This window comes from Argentina silus, assembly GCF_951799395.1.
Source record: "Argentina silus genome assembly, chromosome: 5".
NCBI lineage: Eukaryota > Metazoa > Chordata > Actinopteri > Argentiniformes > Argentinidae > Argentina > Argentina silus.
In genome coordinates, this window is record NC_139659.1 from 17,141,788 (window position 1) to 17,151,961 (window position 10,174).

A 10,174-nucleotide genomic window follows, 5' to 3' on the forward strand; every position below is an offset into this window, starting at 1 on the left:
CCATATTAGGGCAATTCTAACATGTGCTATGGGGGTAAACAATTAAAGGAGCTATATGCTAAATTAATTGTTAATTCATTCTTAGCAATAACTACATATGGGAATGCATGATTTTGGGCCAAAATAAAGACCGCCCTCAAGAGCCTCATTATGGTTTGTTATATTGTATAATGGAACGCACGGTGCAGGACTTCATTGTTTTGATTGACTAGCCGGGGTGAAATAACGTGCTTTCTATTTCAGACTGACAAGGAAACGCTTTCAATCACGACGACTACGTGAATTGAGTAGAACGCAGTCTCACAACTATGGATTTAGATATTCCGACACATTTGTGGGGATAGTGTGTGGGGTGGGAAAATGTACAGACTACAGATTTGAATTGTAGGCAATAGCGAATACATTTAACAGTAGAACCAGTGTTTGTGTAATCATGCAGTCTGTTGTTTCGATCGTGGCGTTGGGGATGATAAGTGTCCTATTCAACGGTTGTTGTGTCGGAGCAAGTATCGAGTTTACCAGGAATGAGGCGAATTTAGTATCCGTGAATGTGGACCTTTCTCGGGTGTTCAGGCGAGTGAATGAGCGCTTTTTGTCTGTGGCCATAGATGCGAGTCTAGTCGCGGAGGAGAAGTTCATTTACCTTTTAGCGTAAGTATCGTGTTCTACTTTGCTTTCTGTTTTATGAATGCATGCGTTATTGTTTTCCAATTACAATGAATCTTGTTTTAAATATTGTTTAAACATGACGGCAAAAACTGATTTGTTTGGCAAAACAGTTATGTTTGCTCACTGAATCGTCATATAGAAAATTGCTAGAGTTTGATCTTGAAACACAAAAAAATAAGATGAACATTGTTTAACCCCACCAGGTCCCCAAAGCTGAGGACATTGGCGAAAGCTTTGACGCCAGCATTTTTGAGATTTGGAGGGACAAGCCAAGATTTCATGACCTTCAATCCTCAGAATTCAACCCTTCAACCCTCAGTACATTCAAATGAGTATCACAAAAACAATGTGTTTAATACAGGTAAATATGGCAGTGATCTCGGTGCTCAATACCACACACAACCAGGTACGTGTTTGAGGAAGACTGGCTGATGTAGTCAGCATGATTCCTATTTTGCACTAATGATAGAACAGGAGATTGATTCACATTGAGCCGCCCGCACAGTCTCTGTCTGTGGAAAGTATTTACGGTAGATATACATACATAGGAAAGTTAGTAAGTAAAGTTGATGCACTAAATCACATGAACTACTTCAGAAATGTCTGATGTCTAGAAGTTTTTGCACAGCAGATACAACAAGGATGCAGTGTTTGCTGTTTTACTGTGATATACAAAACAAACACTTTCCAGGCTCATCATCAGAATCAGACTTCACAATGTCTATTTCTTAATCCAATTTGATATCCTTTTGTCAGATGATATATGTAAAAGACTGGAGCTGCCTCCATTACTGGAGGAGAGGCTAAAGAAGGAGTGGACTCTACATGAAATGCTGCTCCAGAAGGAGGAGTTGCAGAGAAAGTATCATAGGGTAAAGTTCACAGGTATGAGTTAGGCACAGGTATGCCAATGATACTATCAGTATCTCAACTGATCACAACAAGTATAACTCACCCTATCTCATTTAATCAATTTAGCGTAGAAACACAGGAACATCACCTAAAGCCTGTAAAAAGTTTGGTTTTACTGTGATTGCCTGACTTCTCAAAATACCTCTTTTGTTCTTGTGGGCTTTTTGTTTTCTCTCTGACAGAGTATGCTGTGGATCTACTTTACTCCTTTGCCAACTGCTCAGGATTTGATCTCATCTTTGGGCTCAACGCTCTACTCAGAACCACTGGGAACTCATGGGACAGCACCAATGCCAGGACACTCTTGCAATACTGTGAATCCAAACTATACTCCATGTCGTGGGAGTTGGGCAATGGTAAGAGTCAGAATCAGAACCTCAACTTACCAGTTAGAGTGGTTATTTGAAAACTGACATTACAGATATCCATATATTTCTCTAACTGTAAATTACCATATACTGTGGAGTGGGCAATGACTGTTTAACTTTGGCAGTTCATTTTGTAGTGCTGTGATAAGGGTGTATATGGGGTCATCATTTTTCACTCGTTCACATTGAAATCGACTTCTTAATTTTTCATGTCATCTGATCTGAGTCATAGTCAGTGCATCATTTTGTGGTTTCTTCAGGAAGTGATTAAAACCAGTGTGAGGAACTAATGTGTCCCCTCTATGTTCATGTGTCACAGTCTATGGTATTTCCCTGGTAGTTTACAGATCATACTCTTTAGATTGAATCAGAATCACAGGGTCTTAATTTTTGCTCTCATAAGTCACTCACTACTAGAATGTTATACTGTAAGCCATCTGTTATTGTGTTTGTTTGATCTACTTATTTAAAGCTTCATCACATTATATGTGATGAATCTATGTTAAGGGATGACTGACCCTGGGAAGATGTAGATAAAGACTCAATTATTTGGGTATTGTTGGGTTGTTAAGAAGCTGTTCCCCCACAGAGCCCAACAGCTATGAGAAGAAGGCAGGGATCCGGGTAGATGGATACCAGCTTGGCCAGGATTTTGCTCATCTCCGGGAGATTCTGCGGGAATCCAAACTGTACCATAACACTGGACTCTATGGACCAGACGTTAGTCAGCCCCGGGACCACCGGAGAGACTTACTGGAGGGGTAATAGTCCTAGGCTTAGTGTGTACTATAAGAAATTAAGTTGTGGCATGGCTCACATGGTAAAAGGACTGGAAACTAATTTCAAAGCTGTCCTATTTCGGACATAGGCCTTCTGTTGTGCTGTAGTAAAAAAAGCATGTACTTGAAAGAAAAATGTCACTCCTAGGTAGAAAACCAAAAGAAACAGAATTGAATTAAATTACAATTCTACAATTGAATTATGACATGTGATCTGCATACCTAGCATTATTCAGGCTTTAAATGAATTCCCCTCTTGTCTTAGACTAACACTATGAAAAGGGCAAGTAGTGACGGGTTTATCCTGTTCATGGGCGTTCTCTGTCTTCTCACTGTCAAGTAATACGATATAGTCATCATTTGTTGTTCCTTCTCCTTTATCTCCAATTGAGTGTAGACACAAGCCCACAACTGTGGTTGATAAACGAAACATTTAATCATTGCACAAGCCTATTATTCTCCTATTCCAATGGCACAGTGTTTTCTTTAGACCACTGGAGACTTGGTGTCAAATAACTTCCATATCTGCCATGTGAACTTCAATAGACTGTAGATTGTTCTTGCATTACCAGAAGTCATGTTGAATGTACTGAACAACTGCTTTACATTTCCTTTTCACAGGTTTTTGGAGAGTGGGGCAGAAGTGATAGATGCATGCACCTGGCACCAGTAAGTGTAACTGTACCTCGTGTAGCACACAGTGAAGCCGTGTATCATGGCCCTGCTGTTGACTGAACAAACACAGGATTAGCTCATAGTGTGCTTGTGGGTTTTTTTCTCGTGGGTGAGCCACATGAGTAAAGAGGAACTCAACAGAAAGGTTTGTATGAGCACTGCACAGCCTTCACATGAGTGTGTAGAAGGAGATGCACTGCACACAAGAGTCTGAGAATTAGTGTATTTTTGTATGCCTCAATTCCTTTTATTCCTTTGTGTTTGTTAATTAATTTGACTGACACTTAACTTATTTGTTTCTGTCTGTCACTTTGTTAGGAATATCAAATTGATCCTGTATTGATTACTCTGTAAATCTTTTTAGTTACTATGTTAATGGAAGAGACACATCTTTAGAAGATTTCCTAGACCCTGAGTTGCTGGACACTTTGGCCCTGAAGACCAATGAAATCCTGGAGGTAATGAGAAAATGTTAGTACTTTAAACTAGAGACATTTTCAATTATGAGTAAAGGAAGTTAAATGGGCATCTCTTGTGTCTCAGACTATTGACCTGGCATCCCCTGGGAAGAAGGTTTGGCTTGGAGAGACTAGTTCTGCCTATGGAGGCGGAGCAGTGGGACTGTCCGACACATTTGTTGCTGGATTTATGTGAGTGTGAGATGTGGGAACATGTGCTTCATCGAGTTTGCAGGTCACCTGTCAGCCTTGGTCTCATGACCATGAGGAATGCCACACAAATGCATGTGTCACATGAACATGGACTTAATCCAGTGTATGAGCAGTGCTAATTGATTATTAAATGCTTGTTCAACCAGAATTGTTTATACATGAGACCATGTGTGGCTGGTTCTCATTGTCATCTCAATACTCAATTAAAAATGAATACAGGTGGCTGGATAAACTAGGCCTTGGTGCCAAACTGGGATTGGATGTTGTCATCAGGCAGGTTTTGATTGGCTCTGGGACCTACCATCTGATGGACGATAACCTGGACCCTCTTCCTGTAAGTGTTCAGTTTCTAAGAAATCCCTATTTCTTGTTTTCCAGTCTTTCAAAATCCTGGGATAGTTTTCTATGTAGTTCTAGGACCCTTCCCTATTTACGATCTATTCACTTACCTAACCCATTTTATGATCAATTGCAATGTTCTATGTAAAATGTTGATGAGGTACCTGAACTTCCCCAGTGTTTCATGATCAGATTTACAATGACAGTATATCACTTTGGCAGGATTATTGGCTATCAGTTCTCTACAAGAGACTTGTTGGACCGGAGGTGCTGAGCATAGAAGCCTTCTCCATTATTGGCCGAAATAAGAGAGTACGAGTGTACCTGCACTGCACTAACAAGAAAAGGTATTCAAACCCCAAACCCAGTTGTACTTCAATAGGCGAGATACTGACTTATCTCATTCAAGACTAACTGCTTTTTTGAAGATACAAGCATTTACAATATATTGTATTAGAAAATGTAAGAACCAATGAAGTATAACTCAGGTATAGGTTAAAAATGACCTCCTCCCAATTATTCCCCATGTGCTCTCTACCTTAATGTGCTCCTCCTTTCTCCAGCACAAGCTACAGAAGTGGAGCAGTCACTTTGTTTGCCATGAACCTCAGCAAGAGACCTGCAAGGATCGCTGTGCCTTCCCAGGTATCTAACAACACTGCAGAGGCCTTTATTCTGGAGCCTGGAGAGGGGAGACTCTACTCAAGGTACCAGTAACCACAGCTCTCCCATCAATGGAGCCACAAACCTTTAGTTCATTGCTTAGACTTGAACTAATGTCCTATTATTTTCTTAGTATAAAGGTGGTTTTACATTTGTCATTCTTTCCTTGTTTGTCTTTAGTGTTGCCTCTGACATTGTCACAATAAATGCAGATGGTATAGAAATAGAAAGGAGATGATTAACGGTGTGCTGTGATCTCCAGGTCTGTGAGGCTCAATGGAGAGGTGTTGAAGATGGTGGATGACCGAACTCTCCCTGCACTCCAGGGAACTCTGCTTCCATCTGGGGAGCATCTTCGTCTCCCTGGATACTCCTTTGCCTTCTATGTCCTCAGGGAGGCTCGGGCACTCGCCTGCCAGTGACCCCAACAAGAGTGAGGAGAAGGAAGATGGACATGAGCTCTCTGCTGAGACTTAAGTAGATGGCTCACAAACTCTTTATAAGGGGGTTAAATAAGGCTAAAGTTAAAAAAGACTATTGCACTGAACACTGTTGGTGTGTATGATTTTGCCAATGAATGTAAATGTTTTAAACATTCCATTTTCTCAGACAATGTACGTTTTACGTTTACACTGAATTTTCATAATCTTTCAACATGTATAAAGAGTCTTAAGACATTAGGAGTAATTTCATAATGTCATAATTTCAGGGTGACTACTAATGTTCAGATTTAAAATCTTGGACAAATGGCTGTTTTTCTATTTTTGGTCCAGTTGTCTTTACTAAACAGGGCATTCAATGCTGTACTTTTTGTAAATAGATTGTATTTCATATCTAATGCCAAAAGCTGCAGACTAAACTTGTTTTGTTCCTTGATTGTTCTCAGCAATGGTCAGTCAACTGTATTGAATGTTAATTGTGCAATTGTCTCTCAGACAACACTGATAAAAACCTGCTTGTGTATGACACTTTTGTAGAGAATTATTTTTGTTTTCAAAATAATAAATGCAGTAACCAATTCAAGTTCAGTGCTTATTTAACGAGTCAAGGAGAGGCAGCAATGCAGACTTTATTCACATATCATACACAGAACTGGTAATACTACTACCAGCACATATCTGCTGTGAGAGTAGGAGCAACACTGACGGATGCATTGATGTTATTGACAGATCCTTCACTCCTCCTGTTCCTCCCCATGTGTGATGATGTAACAGAGGGATTTGTAGTCCAGGTTTCCTGCTGGGTCAATGATGGACGATTGGAACATCTGCTTAACCTGAAATGTATCATATGGTGATCAGCAAAGGGATTAACAATGACAACAGTGTCTGTAGCAATAGACGGATGTTTGTGTAACAAACGGATCTCTTAAAAGTTGTGTCAGTCTCTCACCTCCTCAGCTGTAAACTTGTCTGCTTGTGTCATCAGTATGCGCTGTAATCTGAGGCAAACTTCATTTGATTAGATAGATACGCATATCAATATTTTCTTACACAGTTAACATTGATGTAACACTAAATACCTTAATAATCAAAATTGGATGTAATAATAAACCAGAATTAGCATTATAGATTTGACAACATACTCGTCTTTATGAACATGGCCCTTGGCATCAGGATCAAACATTTTGAAGGCGTTGAGAATGGTATCTTCTGGGTCCGTTCCTACAAGCACATTAATCTCAGAATTGGCATATATATAATTGTGTTTATTTTGAATAAACTAAGGATCAACCACCAGGTTGTTCTTGTAAAAGAGAGTTTTTACCAGGATAAAGGTTAGATAATGATAGTGCTTATGTCAAAATTACATTAATATCACATCATTTTACCCTTGTAAAAGTCTTATGAGAACAGTCAGTGACTCTCTGTTATTAAGCCTTACCATGCAGCTTCTCTCCAAACAGGTTGAGGAACATGGTGAAGTTGATGGGACCACTAGCCTCCTTCAGCATGTCTTCAAGCTCATTGTCCTTCACATTCAGTTTACCTGGGGGATAGATGGGTTACTTAACTAACCCTCAATAGTGTGCTCAACTCGTAGGCCCAATGAATCAATGTAAAATATGAAGGAGCTATATAAAGTGACAAGAGTAGGACTTGCCAGTTTTTTGTTTAAATTGCGTGTTTTGATTGATTATGATGTAGTGTGTCTATTTTCAGCCAAGACCCAGAGATGTGTACTGACCAAGAGATGCATATGTGTCCTTAAGGTCCTCTTTGTCAATGAACCCATCCCTGTTCTGGTCAATAAGCGTGAATGCCTGCCCCAAGGAAAATGAGGATGATTTAATTTACATTTTGATTTAATTTACAGCCTATTGCACACCTTGTTTTACACAATTATTAATGGGTACATTGATGTGATTTGTCATAAATAGTAAAGGAGTGACAAACAACCATGAGATTTGAGTGATCTTACCTCTTTGAACTCCTGGATCTGTGTCTGCTCAAACATGGAGAAGACATTAGAAGAGGCTCTCTGGGCCCTCTTGGCTCCCCCCTCCTTCTTCTTGGTCTTTCTACTGGCCTGAGAGGGAACATTTGTGTAGTTTCACAGAAATCTGATGGCACTTGAACAGCCCAAGTGTGACAATATATGTGTGAGTTGAATTCAACACAGAAAAAGGGGATCTTTGGCTGTCCCTGTATAGAAGAACCCTATAAATAACCCTATTTTGTTCCCCAGATAGGGCTCTACATGGCACCAAAGGATTCCACCAAAATGGGTTCTTCAAAGGCTTCTCCTACAAGGACAGCCGAAGAAACACTTTTCTTTAAGAGTGAGGGTATGATTTAACTGCTTTGAAGAATAGGCCTACTCTATCTGAAATACTAGATTATCATAATAATCATATCTTTTCAAAATCCATCCAATAAGTCCCAATCCAACAATAAGAACTGCTGATTTAATCACTATAATATAACAGTACTACACTGCAATTAGAAACTCAAGCAATCACTCTTCAACTGCTATAGTTTTCCAAAAAAACAATTTGCTGTAACAGAAGCCACTCAGACAACAAGAAAGTCTTAACACACTTACCATGTCTCTCTTCTAGTGATGCTCGTACTGCAGTGAATGTGCCTAATGGGTTTGAGAGGAGACAGCTTAAATACAACAGCTGTCTGTAATGGAGAAAGGGGCAGTGATGATGGCTGGCATGAAGCAGGCTCCAGAGGGGAAAATGCTGATACTATTGGGACCCCCCAGCCATGCAAAAGGTCTCCATACATGGACAAGTTGTTAGGCAAGGCCTAGGCTCTAGAGAGGCCTAACAACTGCTGTTAATAATCCAAACCCTTTAAGTGTTTCTATTTATTTCACAGTAGAAAGTTGATTAAATTAATTCAAGAGACTCCACTGTTATTATCTTTTCAAACAACATTCCTGGAGAGAAACCTATTTTCCAAATCCTTGATCTCAACAAAACTTGAACTTTGGTTAAAAAAAACTAATATTGTAATAGCAGTGATGGTGGTGGGATGGCTGTTTATGCCCCTCAGAACTGTGCAGCTGTTAGTGAGACCCTATTTCTGTTGGTGTTGACAAATGACAGGTTTGATAGGACCAGGAGTGTTTTTTTTAATTTCTTTTATTTCTGTATTTCCTTAGTATGGTACTGTACAGAGTATGCTACTGAACATACAATTATATATAATATAATAACTTAATCAAATAACTTTCAATTCTTACCAGGGTTGTCGCATTTGTAGTAATATCAGTTAAGTCAAGTTAAATTAAATACACAACAGCTTGATCCACACAGATACAGATATACAGACACAGTATACAAGACAAATACAAGTCACATTGCAGGTTAATCAGTGTTAATCTGACAGCTGTATTCTTTTAAAAGTTGTATTATAAATAAATGAATCCGCTGTACACAGACTAGAGCTACATTCACTGCACTACAGAATCAGTGGCTGGGTCAGGGCATTTTCATCAACTGCTATCTGTACTGGTAAACAAAGTTTACCTGAACCACTCCACAATCTCTGTTGAGTGACTCTCAAATACATTGGGTGTGTTGTATATGCACAAATTCTGTGCTGGCCTGTGAAGATTATTAGATTGTTATGTCATATTGATGTGGTTCCAGCAATTGACTATTTGTAATTCGGTGCAGAATTTGTAGGTATACATCTGGGTCACAAATGTGCAGGTCTGCACAGAATATTAGATCAGTATAACAAAATGTAAAGTGTTCTAAAAAGTTTCCGTACCCCTGATGTCATAGCTCTTGAATGACACACTCTGTTGTGGCCACACGGTGGCACTGTAGTGGCACTGTAGTGCTTTGTGCTCATATATTCTGTATGGTTTGATACACATACAGTATGGGTACAAAATGTTTCTTTTATAATGTTCCTGTTTGTTCATCCATCCCCATGTGTTTATCATGTGACTGATGAGAACATTCCATAATCTATCTGATTGGTAATTATAGTGTTCACAGCAGGATAGTGGGAGTTTTTACCAGGAGGATAATTTACCATCATAAAGAAAATGAGGCATACCACCAATATATGTACTTTTATTCTCCTGATGGATGGATACATACCAAACTGTGTGGGCTATTACAAAGGATCATTCTATGTCAGGGCAAGGACAGAGAGGCACTGGCAAACCATTGAATGATTAGAACCTTTCACAATTTGATATGAAATACACTTCCCATAGGCCTAAGGGGACATTTTCGAAGCAGAAGCTTGGTGGGAAATGTAGTCATTAATGGTGACGTCCTCTTCTGAGAATCAACCTGGAATCAACCTCCAAGACACTGAATCGATTTGGCTAACCCTTTGACACACACACACACACACACACACACACGCACGCACGCACACGCGCGCGCACACCCACACACACACACACACACACACACACACGATATAATATGACTCGACTCCAGACAGTTACATGAATGCCATGTAAATGTACAGGGACACTATAAAAACTCAGGACACATGTAACAAACTCAGTATAGAGGTGTCTGGGAAAACATCGCAACAATACTACAATACCCACAACCCCATGGGTTGGACAGATACAGCCATGTTGTAGGAAATCCGCTTGTGGTGGATTACTGTAA

General features: G+C 39.6%; 2 protein-coding genes across 3 annotated transcripts; one reads left to right on the forward strand and one right to left on the reverse strand.

Moving 5' to 3' along the window:
• The first annotated feature begins 222 nt into the window (after positions 1–222).
• On the forward strand, positions 223–6,093 carry hpse (heparanase). Of its 2 annotated transcripts, none has more exons than XM_083670699.1 (12): positions 223–651; positions 873–1,075; positions 1,426–1,554; positions 1,764–1,937; positions 2,539–2,710; positions 3,350–3,397; positions 3,768–3,861; positions 3,947–4,053; positions 4,294–4,408; positions 4,636–4,760; positions 4,977–5,120; positions 5,339–6,093. In XM_083670699.1, exons 1-12 carry the CDS (start codon positions 434–436, stop codon positions 5,496–5,498), a joined length of 1,689 nt encoding a protein of 562 aa, XP_083526825.1. In that variant the 5' UTR covers positions 223–433; the 3' UTR covers positions 5,499–6,093. The 2 variants fall into 2 exon arrangements, with proteins under 2 accessions (XP_083526825.1, XP_083526826.1); XM_083670700.1 differs by having other exon boundaries at positions 873–1,030.
• Positions 6,094–6,250: 157 nt separating this feature from the next.
• On the reverse strand, positions 6,251–8,154 carry LOC310804518 (myosin light chain 5-like; the record flags this gene model as incomplete). The annotated part of the gene is made up of 7 exons (XM_083669782.1): positions 8,122–8,154; positions 7,498–7,605; positions 7,264–7,339; positions 6,961–7,065; positions 6,662–6,740; positions 6,469–6,517; positions 6,251–6,352 (listed from the first exon to the last, which is right to left on the reverse strand). Exons 1-7 carry the CDS (start codon positions 8,122–8,124, stop codon positions 6,251–6,253), a joined length of 522 nt encoding a protein of 173 aa, XP_083525908.1. The 5' UTR covers positions 8,125–8,154.
• Between the last annotated feature and the right edge of the window lie 2,020 nt (positions 8,155–10,174).